Raw genomic sequence first — 19211 nt, 5'->3', positions numbered from 1 at the left:
AAAATACCTATTTTGTCGATACTAATTATAGTGGCTAGAGAACTAAGAGATGCTTCTGCTGTCACATGCAGAGCACCTAGCTTCTTAGTTCTTAGAGTAGAGATAATTCCTCTAAAGTTTTTCCTGACTCCTTACTCTCAGTGAATGAATGCCCATATATATATATATATATATATATATATATATATATATATATATATATATATACACACTTAGCCTTACCAGGAAGTTTATTGATATTGACTGAAAATCACAAATATTTAACTTTGTAATAGAAAAAAAACAAAACCTTCAAAAATATTATTTACATATATAAAAAGCATATACTATGAAAAGAATGGGAACATGTGAAACTCACCTTTTTTACTAAGATCAATAGAAGCTTCTAAAAGTACTTCTAATTCTCCCTTTGGCACAACAGGAACCACCCATTGAGGTCTAATAATGATTATAAAATAAGATTATTTTTCAGAACATTACTCAAACACTTTAAGTTATGTAGAGTGCTTTTAGTAGGATAAAGAGTGAAACAAACAACAAACAAAATCCTTTTAGATTTAAAGGAAAATCCTGCAAACATCTCCTTTCGTGGCATTAAAGATATACATTATAATCTATATAAACTTTTAAAGATAATATCAAATAACAAATAACTCATCATTCTTAACAAAAAACAAAACAAAATTCAATTGCTAATGCCTGTAGTTAGAAAGGAAAGTGTTCTTTCAATTTTTTTTTTAAAGGAAGAGGATGTTAAGAGAATGTGAGTCTTTTGGGTGCCCTTGCGTGCTATGTGCCATAAAAGCTACCAAGATTATCTGGAGCCTTTTGTCATAACAGTTTTTGATGATAATGTGATGATGGCATCTATCTCCTTATTACTTGATTCAGGAATCAGGGATTTTTGAAGATGTAGCTACATACTTCATTTACCAACAATGGGTGAGTGGGCAAGCCTGACAACTTACTTAGAAGGTTCTATATAGGGACACGTTGCAGCAGAACTTTACTTCATTAGAGCAAGAAAAAGAGGTATATTCTCTCAATCAAAGGTGTTAAGAACCAGGGGTTTGGAAAGCAGGGAACTTCTCAAAACTAAGAAAATATGCTCAACAACTTAAAAGAATATGTGGAATGAAATCAAGTTGGCTGTGTTAGACAAACAAAAAGGAAGTTTAACTCCTGACCTTTAAATATCAGTTTGACAGATTTATTAGACATGTTAAATAGCAAATGTAGCTTCTTCTTTCTGTAGTTATGCATATTTTCTAGTAACCTAATGTATCAATAAATGTACTAACAGAGTACAATTAGCAACAAAACTAAAAAAGAGAGTATTATGGGTAGAACAGAGTGTGCACAAAGGGAAAACCACAGAAAAGGAATAAAAAAATCTCCTAAATTAGTATTATCCACTGACCCTCCCCTTTCCTCTTATTTAATACCAATTAATTTTTTGGTCAAAAGCAGTTTTTTCTTTCAAGTCATTACATCAGTATGCATACAGATAAAAATAAATGCACCTGTTGACCAAATCTTCCAACTTTGCCAGGTCAGCATGGGGAAATGAAAGATCTTCATCTTCATGCTGTGGTGGAGCATCACCTTGACCTTGTTCATCTGGAAGAGTCACTGGAGAATTCTCATTGGAAGAGTCAGATGATGAGATCTTAATTAAAAGTTAAAAAATCCCAGACTTAACTATTTATAAACACATGTACAGGACTTAGCAATTCACATATCAATATATATCTAGGATAGGCTTACTTATTATCTGATATATATTATCTCTGTATTTAATTAAACTGGGGTAGTACTACTGATCTCTGCCCCTTTCCATCATCATGAATGCTATTTCCCACAAGATTAAAAATAATAATTATTATATAGCACTGTATTAATTAAGCTAACTTAGAGAACACTTTTTAAAATGATTACTACTAGTATAAATAGTTGTAGTTAACTTTATTCACAAAACTTTAAGACTTTAAAACGTTCATTTGTCACCACACACATACCATGACATAACTAATAACTAGAAACATGCTTTTGACAAAATATAAAACCCCTTCATGATAAAGGTCTTGGAGAGAGCAGGGAAACAAGGAACATACCTAAACATAATTAAGTGAATAATCAGCAAGCCAACAGCCAACATAAAACTACATGGAAAGAAACTCCCAGTGCTTCCATTGAAATCAGGAATAAGACAAGGTTGTCCACTCTCTCTATATATATTCAATATAGTTCTTATGGTCCTAGCTACAGCAATAAGACACCAAAGGGAGATCAAGGGGTTACAAATTAGAAGAGAAGAAGTCAAACTCTCACTGTTTGCTGATGATACGGAAGTTTATTTAAGTGATCGCAAAAATTCTACCAAGGAACTTCTACAACTTATAAATACTTTCAGCAATGTAGCAGGATACAAAATTAGCTTTAAAAATCAGTAGCCCTCTTTAACAAAGATGAAATAAGGGCTGTGGAAGCAATCAGAGAATCAATACTCTTCAGAAATAGCCACAAATAGCATAAAATATGTTGAAATTACTCTAACCAAACAAGTGAAAGTCTTGTATGACAAGAACTTTAAATCTTTGAAGAAAGAAATTGAAAAGGACACCAGAAAGTAGAAAGATATCCCACACCTTGGGTAGGTAGAATTAACATAGTAAAAATGGCAATCTTACCAAAAGCAATCTACAGATTCAACACAATGCCCAGCAAAATTCTTCACAGATCTTGAGAGGACAATAATCAACTTTATATGGAAAAACAAAAGACCCAGGATAACCAAAACAATCCTGTACAATAAAAGACCTTCTAGAGACATCACAATCCCTGACTTCAAACTCTACTACAGAGCTACAGTACTGAAAACAGGCTGGTATAGGCATAAAAACACACAGGAAGACGAATGGAACCAAACAGAAGACCCAGATATCAATCTACACAACTTTGAACACCCGATCTTTTGATAAAGAAGCAAAAAATATCAAATGGAAAAAAAGAAAGCATATTTAACAAGTGGTGATGGCGTAACTGGATATCATCAACATGCAGAAGGATGAAAATAGACCAATATCTATCACCATGCACAAAACTCAAGTCCAAATGGATTAAAGACCTCAACATAAAGCCAGCCACACTGAACCTTACAGAAGAGAAAGTGGGAAGTACACTTGAATGCACTGGCACAGGGAACTACTTCCTAAATATAACACCAGCAGCACAGAAACTGAGAAAAACAATTAATAAATGGGACCTCCTGAACCGGAAAAGCTTCTTTAAAGCAAAGGACATGGTCAACAAGACAAAACGACAGCCTACAGAATGGGAAAAGATCTTCACTAACCCCATATCACACAGAGGACTGATCTGCAAAATATAGAAAGAACTCAAGAAATTGGACACCAAAAGATCACAAAATCCAATAAAAAAAATGGAGTAGAGACCTAAACAGAGAACTCTCAACAGAGGACTCTAAAATGGCTGAAAGAAACTTAAGGAAATGTTCAACATCTGATGTAGGTGAGTCTTCTTTCTATGTGTTTCTTTCATTGGTTAATTATTTCGGGTAAAGCTAGCAGAGAGCCGGGCTGCAGCCAGTGGCTCTGATAACTACAAACATCCTTAGTCATCAGAGAAATGCAAATCAAAACAACTCTGAGATACCACCTTACACACGTAAAAATGGCCAAGATCAAAAACACTGATGACAACTTTTGCTGGAGAGGTGGTGGGGAAAAGGGAACAGTTCTGCATTGATGGTGGGAATGCAAGCTAGATGTCAGTGCAGCGATTTCTCAGAAAATTATGGAACAAACCTTCCTCAAGACCCAGTAATACCACTTTTGGGTATACACCCAAAGGATGCTCAATCTTGCCACAAGGGCATGTGCTCAACTATGTTAATAGCAGCTTTGTTTGTCAAAGCCAGAACCTGGAAACAACCTAAATGCGCCTCTATTGAAGAATGGATAGGAAAATGTGGTACATTTTACATAATGGAGAACTACACAGCAGAAAAAAAATTATAACAGCTTGAATTTTGCAGGAAAATGGATGGAGCTAGAAAACATTATTTTGAGTGAGATAACTCAGACACAGAGAGACATTTATCACACGTACTCACTTATAGGTGGGTTTTAAACATAGAGCAAAGAAAAGCCAGTCTATAAACCCCAACCCCAGAGAACTTAGATAACAATGAGGACACTAAGAGAGACTTACATAAATCTAACCTACATGGGAAGTAGAAAGTAGAAAAAGACAAGGTCTCCTGAGAAAGAAAATTGGAAGCATGGGGACCTTAGGAAAGGTTTGAGGGGGAAGGAGAGAGGCAGGGAGTAGAACATAGAAATATGTAGAGCAATAAAAAATGTGAAAAAAAAAGAAAGAAAAGAAAAATACTAATCAACTACAATATACTTAAAAAACAAAAGAAATAGTTATGTTAAATCAATCAATTTGGTCAACAATAGAGATAAGAATTATAGTTATAGCCGGACGGTGGTGGCGCACGCCTTTAATCCCAGCACTCGGGAGGCAGAGGTAGGCGGATCTCTGTGAGTTCGAGACCAGCCTGGTCTACAAGAGCTAGTTCCAGGACAGGCTCCAAAACCACAGAGAAACCCTGTCTCGAAAAACCAAAAAAAAAAAAAAGAATTATAGTTAATATTAGCTATCAAAAAATTAATAACCAAACCAGTTAATACTACTTATCAAAATTCACTGAAATGACAAGTCACATGAATAATCTGCAAAACTTTACTCAAATTTTTTTATTTCTGGGAAAGAAACATTCAGAATGTTCAGGTGTTGCACTTCTGAATGATAAAAGTCTAGAATGGAGTGCTCTAAAGAAGTAGTTTTCTAGCATTCTCACAAAGTACAGTTTATACAATAGGGAGATGAGAATCACCAAATTAGAAAAAGGTTCTAAGTATCATGACTTAAAAGAATGAACAATTTCTGAACACAGGATTATAGCTCATAAGCAGTGTAGTTATTTAGCAATGAATAAGGCTATGAAGTTTGATCCCTAAAACTCTGTAATCCAAACAGAAAAAAGTACATCACTAGTATAAAAGGCTATTACTTTATCTATCCATATTGAATTATCTTCATGAATCAATTGAAGTCTCCAACACAATCTATTCAGAAAAAACACATCTATAAATAGGGCGGTTAACATTTCTATACTTAAAGTAACTATGAAGCTGTAAAGGGTTGCATTAAATTAACAGAGGGGGACTTTCAGAAATTGAAGGTTTCTAGAATAATTCGTAAGTGAATACTTATAAAATGCTCTAAATGTAAAAGGAAGATAATAACTAAAAATTTATTAAGTTGATAAGGAAATGTTCAACATCCTTAGTCATCAGAGGAGTGAAAATCTAAACAACTCTGAGGTCACATCTTACACATGTCAGAACGGCCAAGATTAAAATGACAACTTATCCTGGAGAGGTTATGGGGTAAAGGGAACACTCCTGCATTGCTGGTGGGAGTGCAAGCTCTCTATAGCCAACTTAGAGGGTAGAAAAGGACAGTAAGAAGCTCAGAAATGTAAATGGTTAGAAATCAAAATACTGAAACTGAACCACTATTCTATTTTCCTACAAACTTATCACCACAAAGGATTTATTAAGAAGTTTGTTTTCACACAGTATGTTCACATTTCAACTGCAAATTTCAAGCCATATGGAAGATCATGTTGGAGAGAGAGTAAGTCTGACTGGAAATTAAGTATTTATTTATCCTCAGAATTGCAGAGACTGTAAAATCAATAAAAAAATTGTAAATTTAAAATAACCATTAAAAAATGAAGGGTTCTAACAAATAAAGACAGCAAGGTGAGCAAAAATAAAAACCAGGAGATGAAAATTTTTAAAAACAAAATAAAATATTAGCAATAGACAGGGGCTATACTGCCCAAACCGCCTCTCTCTTCCTATCCCATTCAGCTTACATCCAGATCCCACACCCCCTGTCTCCCTCCCTCCCTCCCTCCTTTGGGGCATAGCGCCTCCCTGCCCAGCCTGCTAGGGCGCTGGGACCAAATCCGAACCGGGAGGACAAAGGGGTGGCCGGTAGCTCCTTTGTTCCCATAGCCTGCCCACAGCGAGCAGGGTGGGCCCTTTGTTCGCGAGCTAACCAAGCAGCGCGGAGTTTCGATCTGGGCACCGAGTGAAACATCATTGTGGTGAGTGAGTGCTGCGGCAGCTGGGATCATACCTCAGCCCGCCCACACTTCCTGGCCATCCTACAGGGGCTATACTGCCCAAACCGCCTCTCTCTTCCTATCCCATTCAGCCAACATCCAGATCCCCACACCCCCTGTCTCGCTCCCTCCCTCCCTCCTTTGGGGCATAGCGCCTCCCTGCCCAGCCTGCTAGGACGTTGGGACCGAATCCGAACCGGGAGGACAAAGGGGTGGCCGGTAGCTCCTTTGTTCCCATAGCCTGCCCGCAGCGAGCAGGGTGGGCCCTTTGTTCGCGAGCTAACCAAGCAGCGTGGAGTTTCGATCTGGGCACCGAGTGAAACATCATTGTGGAGAAACATCTCTGGGCAGTGATATCAATGGGAAGGTACATCAGTGGGCAAGAAGACCTGATCCTGTAAAAGAAGATCCAAATGGGAGTATTGGGAGGAAGAGATGGGCAGACGCCAATGCAGGAATTCTCCCAACAATCTGAAAAACAACACGAAACCACCAGAAGCCAGTGACCCCACAACAGGAGGACATGAACACCTTAATCAAGAAGAAGTAGAAAAAACTGACTTCATGAAAGTGATTGATACACTTAAAAAGCATATAAAAAACGCCCTTATAGAAATGGATGAGAAGTATAATAGAAAGTTCGAGGAATTGAGTAAATCAGTGAATGATACCATAGGAAACCAAGGAAAAACAATCAAGCAGATAAAGGAAACAGTTCATGACTTGAAAACTGAAATGGAGGCAAAGGAGAAAACACAAACAGAGGGCCGGCTGGACATGGAAAATCTAGGTAAACGAATAGAGACTACAGAATACAAGAGATAGAAGAAAGAATCTCAGATTCTGAGGATAATATAGAGAAAATAAACACTCTGATCAAAGAAAACAGCAAGTACAACAAACTCTCATCACAAAACATTCAGGAAATATGGGACACAATAAAAAGACCAAACCTAAGAATAATTGGAGTAGAAGAAGGGAAAGAAGTGCAGCTCAACGGTACAGAAAATATACTTAATAAAATTATAGAAGAAAACTTTCCCAACCTGAAGACAGATGTACCTATGAAGGTTCAAGAAGCATACAGAACACCAAATAGGCTGGATCAAAAGAAAACATCCCCTCGCCATATAATAATCAAAACACAAAATATACAGAATAAAGAAAGAATATTAAGAGCCGCAAAGGAAAAAGGCCAAGTTACTTATAAAGGTAAACCTATCAGACTTACACCTGACTTCTCTATGGAAACCGTGAAAGCCAGAAGGTCCTGGATAGATGTTCCCCAAAAACTAAGAGACCACGATGCAAGCCCAGACTACTATATCCAGCCAAACTTTCATTCACTATAAATGGAAAAAACAAAATTTTCCAGGATAAAAACAAATTTAAACAATACGTAGCCACAAATCCAGCCTTACAGAAAATAATAGAAGGAAAATCACTAACCTAGGACTCCAACAATGACCACAATAACTCAGACATCTAGAGACTCTTCACCACCGCAAATAAAAGAAGGAAAACACACAAACCCTACTACTAAAAAAGTGACCGGAGTTAACAACCACTGGTCATTAATATCACTTAATATCAATGGGCTCAACTCACCTATAAAAAGGCACAGGCTAAGAGATTGGATACGAAAACAGGATCCAACATTCTGCTGTCTACAAGAAACACACCTCAACCACAAAGACAGGCACTTACTCACAGTAAAGGGCTGGGAAAAGGCTTATCAAGCAAATGGACCTAAGAAACAAGCACGTGTGGCCATTCTAATTTCTAACAAAGTTGACTTCAAACTTAAACCAATCAGAAGAGATGGAGAGGGACATTTTATACTCATAACAGGAACAATTCATCAGGAAGAAGTTTCAATCCTGAATATCTATGCCCCGAATATAAAAGCACCCGCGTACGTAAAAGAAACATTGCTAAAACTCAAGGCAGACATCAAACCGCTCACACTAATAGTAGGAGACTTCAACACTCCTCTCTCACCAATGGACAGGTCAATCAGACAGAAACCTAACAGAGAAATTAGAGAATTAATGGAGGTAATGAAGCAAATGGACTTAACAGACATCTATAGATTATTCCACCCAAAGAGGAAAGAATATACCTTCTTCTCTGCAGCTCATGGAATCTTCTCGAAAATTGACCACATACTTGGTAACAAAGATAACTTACACAGTTACAAAAAAAATATTAGTAACCACCTGTGTCTTATCAGATCACCGTGGATTAAAGTTAGAATTCAACAACAATGCTACCCCCAGAAAGCCGACAAACTCATGGAAACTGAACAGTCAACTACTGAACCATACCTGGATTAAGGAAGAAATAAAGAAAGAAATTAAAGTCTTCCTTGAATTCAATGAAAATAAAGAAACAACATACTCGAACTTATGGGACACTATGAAAGCAGTCCTGAGAGGAAAGTTCATAGCACTAAGTGCCCACCGAAAGAAAACAGAGAAAGCACATATTGGAGACTTAACAGCCCACTTGAAAGCTCTAGAAAAAAAAGAAACAGACTCACCTAGGAGGAGTAGACGACTGGAAATAATCAAATCGAGGGCTGAAATCAACAAAATAGAAACACAGAAAACAATCCAAAGAATCAATGAAACAAAAAGCTGGTTCCTGGAGAAAATCAACAAGATTGATAAACCCCTAGTCAAACTAATCAAACGACAGAGAGAGAACAGGAAAAGTCAGTCCACTCTCGCCATAGATCTTCAATATAGTGCTTGAAGTTCTAGCAATAGCAATAAGACAACATAATGGGATCAAGGGGATTCGAATTGGAAAGGAAGAAGTTAAACTTTCGTTATTTGCAGATGATATGATAGTGTACATAATCGACCCCAAAACTTCACCAAAGAACTTTTACAGCTGATAAACAGCTTTAGTAATGTGGCAGGATACAAGATCAACTCCAAAAAATCAGTTGCCCTCTTATACACAAAGGATATGGAAGCAGAGAGGGAAATCAGAGAAGCTTCACCATTCACGATAGCCACAAACAGCATAAAATATCTTGGGGTAAATCTAACCAAGGAAGTGAAAGATCTATTGGACAAGAACTTTAAGGCATTGAAGAAAGAAATTGAGGAGGATACCAAAAAATGAATGGACCTCCCTTGCTCTTGGATTGGGAGGATCAACATATTAAAAATGGCAATTCTACCTAAGGCAATTTATAGATTCAATGCAATCCCCATCAAGATCCCAACAAAATTCTTCCCAGATCTGGTGAAGACAATAATCAACTTTATATGGAAAAACAAAAAACCCAGGATAGCCAGAACAATCCTATACAATAAAGGATCTTCTGGAGGCATTACCATCCCTGACTTCAAACTCTATTACATAGCTACAGTAATGAAAACAGTGTGGTACTGGCATAAAAACAGAGAAGTCGACCAATGGAATTGTATAGAAGACCCGGATTTTATCCCACAAACCTATGAACACCTCATTTTCGATGAAGGAGCTAAAAGTATACAATGGAAGAAAGAAAGCATCTTCAACAAATGGTGCTGGCACAACTGGTTGTCAACCTGTAGAAGAATGAAAATAGACCCTTATCTATCACCGTGCACAAAACTTAAGTCCAAATGGATTAAAGACCTCAATATCAGCCCAAACACACTGAACCTGATAGAAGAGAAAGTGGGAAATAGCCTACAACAGATGGGCACAGGAGATCGCTTCCTATGTATAATCCCAGAAGCACAGACATTAAGGGCAACATTGAATAAATGGGACCTACTTAAACTGAGAAGCTTCTGTAAAGCAAAGGACATGGTCATTAAGACACAAAGGCAACCTACTGACTGGGAGAAGATCTTCACCAACCCCGCAACAGACAAAGGTCTGATCTCCAAAATATATAGAGAACTCAAGAAACTAGACTTTAAAATGCTAATTAACCCAATTAAAAAATCGGGCACTGATCTGAACATAGAATTCTCAACAGAAGAAGTTCAAATGGCCAAAAGACACTTAAGGTCGTGCTCAACTTCCTTACCAATCAGGGAAATGCAAATCAAAACAACTTTGAGATATCATCTTACACCTGTCAGAATGGCTAAAGTCAAAAACACCAAGGATAACCTTTGCTGGAGAGGCTGTGGAGGAATGGGTACCCTCATCCATTGCTGGTGGGAATGCAATCTTGTGCAACCACTGTGGAAGTCAGTGTTTCGGTTTCTCAGGAAATTCGGGATCACCTTACCCCTGGACCCAGCAATACCACTCTTGGGAATATACCCAAGAGAGGCTCTATCAAATGACAAAAGCATTTGTTCAACTATGTTCATAGCAGTATTATTTGTAATAGCCAGAACCTGGAAACAACCTAGATGCCCTTCAATGGAAGAATGGATGAAGAAAGTATGGAATATATACACGCTAGAGTACTACGCTGCGGTAAAAAACAATGACTTCTCGAATTTTGCATGCAAATGGATGGAAATAGAAAACACTATCCTGAGTGAGGTATCCCAGACCCAAAAAGATGAACATGGGATGTACTCACTCGTAATTGGTTTCTAGCCATAAATAAGGGTCACAGAGTCTACAATAGGTGAACCTAAAGAAGCGAAGTAAGAAGGTGAACCCAAGGAAAAACATATAGTTATCCTCTTGGCTAAGGGAAGTAGACCAAATTTCCGGGGAGAAAATGGGATCTTGGGGGTGGGGTGGGATGGGGGTAAGGGGAGATGGGGAGAGAAAAGGTAGAAGGGAAGGAGGGGGGACCTGGGGAAACAGGAGAATTGGGATAAAGGAAAGGTGGATAGGGGAGCACGGAACCACAATTCTTAGTTAAGGGAGCCACTTTAGTGTGGGCAAGAGACTTGACCCTAGAGGGGCTCCCTAGTGCCCAAGATGAGGTTCCCAGTTAGTTCCTTGGGCAGCTGAGGATTGGGAACCTGAAATGACCCTATCCTAGAGCAATACTGACGAATATCTTGCAGATCATCATAGAATCTTTATCTGGTGATGGATAGAGATAGAGACAGAGACCCACACAGGAGCACTGGACTGAGCTCCCAAGGTCCCAAGGAGGAGCAGAAGGAGGGAGAACATGAGCAATGAATTCGGGACCACGAGGGGTGCATCCACCCACTGAGACAGTGGAGCTGATCTACGGGGAGCTCACCAAGGCCAGCTGGACTGTGACTGAAAAAGCATGGGATAAAACCGGACTCTCTGAACATGGCGAACAATGAGGGCTGATGAGACACCAAGGACAATGGCAGGGGGTTTTGATCCTACTTAATGTGCTGGCTTTGTGGGAGCCTAGCCAGTTTGGATGTTCACCTTCCTAGATATGGACGGAGGGGGGAGGACCTAGGACTTAACACAGGGCAGGGAACCCGGACTGCTCTTTGGACTGGAGAGTGAGGGGGAGAGGAGTGGGGGTAGGGGGAGAAGGGTGGGAGGAGGGGGAGAAGGGTGGGAGAAGGGGAAGGGAAATGGGAGGCTGGGAGGAGGTGGAAACTTGTTTTTTTGTTTATGTTTTTTTTCTTCTTTTCGCAATAAAAAAAATATTAGCAATAAATAGTATAATAAGAAAGAAGGAAAATATGGACGGGATTGTTAATAGACTAGTGTTCCAACACAGAAAAGCAGAGAGTGAATTAAAAACACTAATATCCAGAAATGTGAGATACTTATATATCCAGAAGAAAGAAGAATGAAAACTAAACAGAAGTAATTACTAAAATTTTTCATATGGTTTTAAGCAAGATAAAGCAGTGCCTTGTTGCTAAATGTTAGGTGGCAATCCTAGAAATAACAGATCAAAATTTTTAAATAAAAATCTTTGAGTACCAGGATTAAGTTTTGCACCGTGTTATTAGTTCTTTTTATTTCACAAAAATATTACTTTTATTTATCTATAGTGTATATACACTTATTGAATTCCCAGTTTCATGGTATTTTTAACATAGTGCTTACATATCTGTTTAGACACCTTCTCTTTATGTGGCTTTGGAAATGTTGAAATATAGGCTCAAGATAAAGGAGGAATAATGTAAACATACACATACACTTGCACAAAGGAATGAAAGAAGAAAAGAAGGGAGGGAGTCGGGAAGATTAAAGATGCATACAAAGTCAGATAATCTGAGTTAAATCCCAATAACATAAATGGTGGAAGTAAATATGCACTTCCATATATTCCATGTTTTCTGTTTTCCATACATAATAAGTTAATAAATAACAAAAAATGAAAGTAAATTATCAACATTAGATAATTGGTCCTTTCTAAAATCTTACTTGTGAATAAAAATTCTTACTCCCATGACAGGAAAAGAAACAATTTTTGAGATCTAAATCAAAACAAAACTTTAATACTCATGTATATCTTAATACTTAAACAAATATTTCATTGATTTTTATTTTACAAATGAAGGGAAACAAGTTTAAAGTTTAGTAACTTGCATGGAACTTGAACATAAATAGCTTATTTCACTCTATTCTTCTGACCAGCTATAATGAGTAACTTAATAATTTTGCTCCAGATTCATAATTATCTTTAAACAAAGTAAACACAAGTCTTCAGCATACATAATATTTAAGTTTTTCCTGTTACTAACAGCTAGTCATTTTTCTTAAGTACAATGAGACAACTTTTTTGGTTAAAAGTTCAGAACTATTATCCAATTGTTAATTTTCTACAATACCCTAAAATATACTATAATCATACCTGGTTCTTTTGGAAAGAAGACTGAGACTGCCCATCAGGAGCCTGCCCCTGGTTTTCATTCCCTCCTACTGGAGAGCCACGAGTCATGACTGTCATGATCACCAAAGAATAGACCTTCGCTAGTTTTGTCTGTTTATGGAGTTGTCCTAAGAGAAGAAATTATAATCTACTCATAAGAGAGAAAGTACTAGCATGTGCCAATCCCTAAAATCTCTAATTCAAGAGCAAACAATACTGCAGAAATTACTTTAATAACCTAAAAGTATAATAAAAATTGAAAAGACAAATAGGAAATCAACCCAACTTTAATGACCACTCCAAATTTAAGCAAGATCTCTATAATTTGTAATAGAGGATTATAAAAATGAAACAAAAGTAATAAAAATTTTAACAATATTTTTACTCACCCTGATAAACTGTTTTACCGAGAAAACAAGACTTGCCAGTTAAGTAAAGGCCAAAGTATAACACTAGAATCCTCAAAGGATTACATTATGACGAGAGATTTTGCAAAATAACACAATAGCATTGATTAAAACGTTTAAAATATTTAGGACAGTGATTTTTAACCAAAGCTATAAATCTGAAAATAAAATTTCCTGTCTTTTCTAAGGATGCTAATAAAGCCTGACTTTGGCCTGGACAGGGCTAGACCACCTTTCTAAGGTTAGAACTTGGTATTTGTTAAATATCTCTAAGAAAATAATGTGCCAATTAGTGAAAACCAAGTTTCACACGAAAAGCCAAGTGTTGGAAGTCAAATAAAGTAAAAAGGAATAATCTGACATTTACCTGAAATAATCACAAGAACCATCTCCAGCTAAAAGAAGTCATGATCACAAAAAGCAAGCTAGATAGAGTGAAAACTGAATAACCAAAGGAATTGTTTGATCATATTGGTAATTGATCAGTTACCAATACATAGGTAAAATAATTTAATAATAACGGTTTTATAATAATAATGTAGTCTTTCTCGTGGATTAATTTTTCTCGTATACAAAATGGTTATATTTTTTATGAATAAAGAGGCACAAAAGGAAAAAAGCTCATTTTCATGTACTTAAGTAAGCAAAATATAATCATAACCTAGAGTCTAACTTTAGAATAAGTTAAAGTACTATAAACTTTAGTAATAACCATAAACAAAGGAAACCAATAAAAGTTAATTTTTGAAAAATTTACTAAATTTTTTAGATATTAAACATCATTATGGTGAGGACAAACATGAATTTTTCTTAAATACAAAATGACAATTGTCAAGAAATAATGTGACCTATCACCATATACAAAACTAACGTCCAAATGGATCAAAGACCTCAACATAAAGCCAGCAACACTGAACCTTACAGAAGAGAAAGTGGGGAATACACTTGAATACATTGGCACACAGCACCACTTTCTAAATATAAGTCCAGAAGCACAGACACTGTGAAAAACAATTAATAAAAGAGACCTCCTGAAACAAAAAAGCTTCTGTAGAGCAAAGGACACAGTCAACAAGACAAAACAAAGGTCTACAGAATGGGAAAAGATCTTCACTAACCTCACATCACACAGAGGTCTGATCTCCAAAATGTACAAAGAACTTGAGAAATTGGACACCAAAAGATCACAAAATCCAATAAAAAAATGGAGTACAGACCTAAACAAAGAACTCTCAACAGAGGAATCTAAAATAACCGAAAGACACTTAAGGTCATGCTCAACCTCCTTAGCAATCAGGGAAATGCAAATCAAAACAACTCTGAGATACCATCTTACACCTGTCAGAGTGGCTAGAATCAAAAACATCAATGATAGCCTTTGCTGGAGAGGTTGTGGAGGAAGGGTTACCCTCATCCATTGCTGGTGGGAATGCCAACTTGTGCAACCACTATGGAAAGCAGTGTGGTGGTTTTTCAGAAAATTAGGGAACAAACCTCCTTCAAGACCCAGTAATACCACCTTGGGGTATTTATCCAAAGGATGCTCAATCATGCCACAAGAACTTGTGCTCAACTATGTTCATAGCAGCTTTGTTTGTCATAGCCAGAACCTCGAAACAACCTAAATGCCCCTCGACCGAAGAATGGATAAGGAAAATGTGGTACATTTTACATAATAGAGAACTACACAGCAGAAAAAAATTACAACAGCTTGAATTTTGCAGGAAAATGGATGGAGCTAGAAAACATTAGTTTGAGTGAGATAACCCAGACACAGAAAGATATTTATCACACGTACTCACTTATAGGTGGGTTTTAAACATAAAGCAAAGAAAAGCCAGGCTATAAACCGCAACCCCAGAGAACTTAGATAACAATGAAAACACTAAGAGAGATTTACATAGATCTAATCTACATGGGAAGTAGAAAGTAGAAAAAGATAAGATCTCCTGAATAAACTGGGAACATAAAGACCTGGGGAGAGAGTTTAAGGAGGGGGGGGGGTTGGAAAGAAACAGGTAGGGGAGCAGAGAAAAATGTAGAGCTCAATAAATATCAATAAAAAAATAAAACAAAACACCCAAAAGGAAATAATGTGATCCTAGACAAGTAATAGACCAAAAGTGGAAAAGAAAAAAAAAGATAAAATATGCACACTTATGTATCCATTATCTCCATAGTGATGATAATATCTTATAAATTCTTACTTTTGTTGTCTATGAGTAATCATTTAAACAGCCTATGTAAAAATTTCATGACAATCTTATTGTTTTCTTATGGTTTGTCTTGCTAATAAAACTAAAAAGTTTTCATTAAATTAAGGCAGGGTAACTTTCTGTTATTAGTTTAAATCTGTTCTATAGATCGAGAGCAACGTATCTGTCTGTTTTGGTACTGGCTTCGTATCTGTCTGTTTTGGTACTGGCTTAAATCTGTTCTATAGAAAGACTGAGGAACATACCTATTTTCTTGCAAGAAGGTCATTGTTAAAAAATGGCTTTCCCTTTTCATTATTTATATTATGTATAAACTGCATTGAACCAGGGTGATTAAATTCAATCAGGGTAGTTTTTGTTTGTTTTTTCCCATTTTTCAAGAGAGGATTTCTCAGTGTAACAGCCCTGGCTGTGCTGGACCTCCCTCTGTAGACTAGGCTAGTTTTGGACTCGGAGATCCCCCTGCTTCAGCCTCCTGAATGCTGGGATTAAAGGCCTGTGCCACTGCAGTCCAGTTCTAATTGCTTTTAAATAACAAAAGGAAAGGCTGGAAAGATGGTTCAGCAGTTAAGAGCAGTGGCTGTTCTTACAGAAAATCAAGGGTTGATTTCCAGCATCTAAACAGAAGCTTTACTACTGGCCAGTTCCAAGAGAAATACTACTTGTTTCTGTCCTCTGAAAGCACTAGGCATACAGTGTGCACATATATGCAAGCTAAATATTCATCCATATAAAATAAAACAATAAAAAGGTTTATAAAAAATGAAAAAGTTTAAAAACTATGTACTCAAAAGCTTACATTGGGCCAGTATGAAAACATGTACTAAATAAGTATATGAGAAGACGTGCCATGTTACTTATCCATTAATGAGGGGCCTACAAAATAAAACCCCGAATAAGAGTATCCTATACATTCACTAGAAAAAAGTCAAATAAAGACTGAAGGAATTGAAAGCTCAACAGCTGCTCATAGGAACAGAAAAGGAAAGTTATCTGGAATACTACTATTTAAATAAACATAAATTCAACTATTATTTAAATTAACATTCAACAATTTTATATCCACAAGCCAATCAAAACATAATTGAAAAACTGATTCTACAAAATTAAGTTCTTTTCTGTCAATTTAATAGTCTCAAAGTAAAAACAACCCAAATGTTAACCAACAAACGAGTAAAGTGGTTTGTGCATATATAATGGAATACCATTAGTATGCCATATAAATACCAATAATTTAAAATGCACACTATTGCATAATATAACATTAATTTCAAAAACAGGGAAAAAGCTATACCCAAACATTACATATTGCCCAGGTGGCAGTGGCACTTGTCTTTAATCCTAGCACTGCAGGAGGCAGAGGCAGACAGAGGCAGGCAGAGCTCTATGAGTTCAAGGCCAGTCTGATCTACATACTTAGTTTCAGGACAGCTAGGTTGTTATACAGAGGAACCCTGTCTCCAAACAAATAAAAAAATAAATAAATAAATAGATAAATATCAGATTATGTGTTTGCTTTATGTGTGACACTTGAAAATTAAAAATTAATGATGAAAAATCACCTATTAGAAATTATCTAGAGCTAGAAGTAGAAAAGAAGCAAACATTATTGTTTGCCTAAGAATGGACTACATTAGATTGAGATAGCTTTCAGAATTCTATAAACACAATTTATTGAAAATCAGATTTGTACATAAAACAGGAAAAATTTTATATGTAAATATCTTTGTGACACTATTAAGTTAATCAGCACAGTTATGAAAACAATATTATTTATCTATAGCCTGTTGCAAAGAAATCAAAATAAGAAACTTTCTTTTTTCTGTTTTTGAGATAGTGTCATGATAGAGTTCACACTAGCTTGCAATTTGCTATGTATCTCACTCTACACTCAAACTCATGGTCCTCAATTTCAGTCCCACAAGTTCTGAGATAGGACTCTCTAAGAAACACACTTTAGAAACAAAACAATATAATGGCTGCTGATAGAGCTGAGTGGGAGAGTGTGCTTAGCATGTTTTCAGGACTGGGTTTGAGGCTCAGCACTGTCAAAAGAAAAAGGTTTCTCGAGTTGAAACAATTATCATTCAGGTTAATCAAAAGTTGATTTGCACAAATGGTAACCTAAGTTTGTGCATTTTGTATATTGTAGTTTAAATTCTACTCTTCTAGAAGCTAAGTATTCATTTATATATCTCATAAAAACCTCTTAAAAATTACTTCTCTAGGGATTGGAGGAAAACAGACTGAACATTCATTCATGTTAATGCTGTTAGGAATAGTAAAGAAAACAAGTAAATCTATCCAACTTATTTTAAAGCCAGAAGCAAACAAAAAAAAATCATTGTGAACTCACCAAATAAATTCAAGCTTTCATTCTTCCCACACTGGAAAACATAAAGTTTAAGATGTTAAAAGTAAAATCACATGACTGATCTTTGAATTAAGAGTAAACAAAGATACCTTCACATTCACATATGCCCAACTATCAGCTAATTAACATACCAAGGAAATGCAGTTTAAGGTTCTTTCAGCTTTTCAAGATATGGATTGCAATTATCAACAGTAGTACAGTTAATCCTTTTATCACATAAAATTATTGATAATTTGCCTTAAGATACTGAAACTTTATAACCAAAACACCCTAATTCATTTTGTAAAGATGTAAAAAAAAAGTAATCAAAACACCTCAAATAATTTTAATGACAGTGGACAAACGTTAGTTAGATTTACAAGATGAACAAGCAATGTCTCATTAAAAATTACAGCTCGAGTATTTAGGAATCCTTGAGTCAAAAAGTTAAACAAAAATTTCAAAGTGTAGGCAAAAACCACACAAATTCTAACTTGTTTCCATTACGTCAGTTATGTACGTAACGCTTTTATAAATACATCATAAAACCTATTTTTGCATCCTTTGAATTGGTACGGCAATAGAAAAACACATTTATGAAACATCACAAAAATCAGATCCACCACTAACTAAGCCAGATTTTTCTTTTTTGAACAGAGAAAACCAGATAAAGTGGCAGACCAAGGCCAGCTTAGGAAAGACTTTTTCATTAAAACATCCTTCGAGGTATGTTCAACCTCAGCAGCCTCAGGAAGGGCAAAAATGTTTATTTCTCTGGAGAAGACGCCACGTACATACCGGAAGTGGGTAGGCAAATGTCGCTTGGCCAAAAGCAGTACCAGAGGCTTAGCTTGACTGTAAAATATTCATTGTCAGGAATGACATTTGGACCAACCCGTGGGTGCACAAAAAACAAGACGCGAAGCTTTAAACAAGGACCAAGCTCTTTCTGCACTCAGTCCTCAAAATAACGGGAAAGGGAAGGGGAGGGTCAGCCATTTTCTCGCCATACGCAAACGTTAACAATTCGCAACAGCCCGCCTTTTTAAAACACGTGACAGAGAGCATAAACTAAGAGTGATAGATCTACAAGCCACTGCTTCATTCTCCTATCCTGTCTGAATTCCACTGAGTCTCTTCTGAGACTCTTCTGAGGCCACAAGTATAGTGGCCGCGTCAAGAATCAAGAAGCAAATTTCAACAAATTACTGCCTGTGGCAAGAGTGTGCCTTACCACAGAGACCTAGGATACTATCCCAGCTTCTCCCCA

At 36.6% G+C, this 19211-nt stretch overlaps 1 protein-coding gene across 1 annotated transcript in view; it reads right to left on the bottom strand.

The window, feature by feature from the left end:
• Window positions 1-13043, bottom strand: part of LOC121443862 (probable ubiquitin carboxyl-terminal hydrolase FAF-X) — a gene marked incomplete at its 3' end in the record, with an annotated part of 122774 nt that extends 109731 nt beyond the window's left edge. The window contains exons 1-3 of the mRNA XM_041645613.1: window positions 12948-13043; window positions 1524-1669; window positions 359-438 (exon numbers count right to left, since the gene is read on the bottom strand). Coding sequence (XP_041501547.1) covers window positions 359-438; window positions 1524-1669; window positions 12948-13043 — 322 coding nt within the window. The remainder of the gene's footprint in view (window positions 1-358; window positions 439-1523; window positions 1670-12947) is intronic.
• Between the last annotated feature and the right edge of the window lie 6168 nt (window positions 13044-19211).

This window comes from Microtus oregoni, unplaced genomic scaffold (assembly GCF_018167655.1).
Source record: "Microtus oregoni isolate MIOR12 unplaced genomic scaffold, Mior012 000113F_ref0000058, whole genome shotgun sequence".
Lineage (NCBI taxonomy): Eukaryota > Metazoa > Chordata > Mammalia > Rodentia > Cricetidae > Microtus > Microtus oregoni.
Note: the sequence above shows the minus strand (reverse complement) of the source record. Positions and strands in the feature narration are given on the sequence as shown.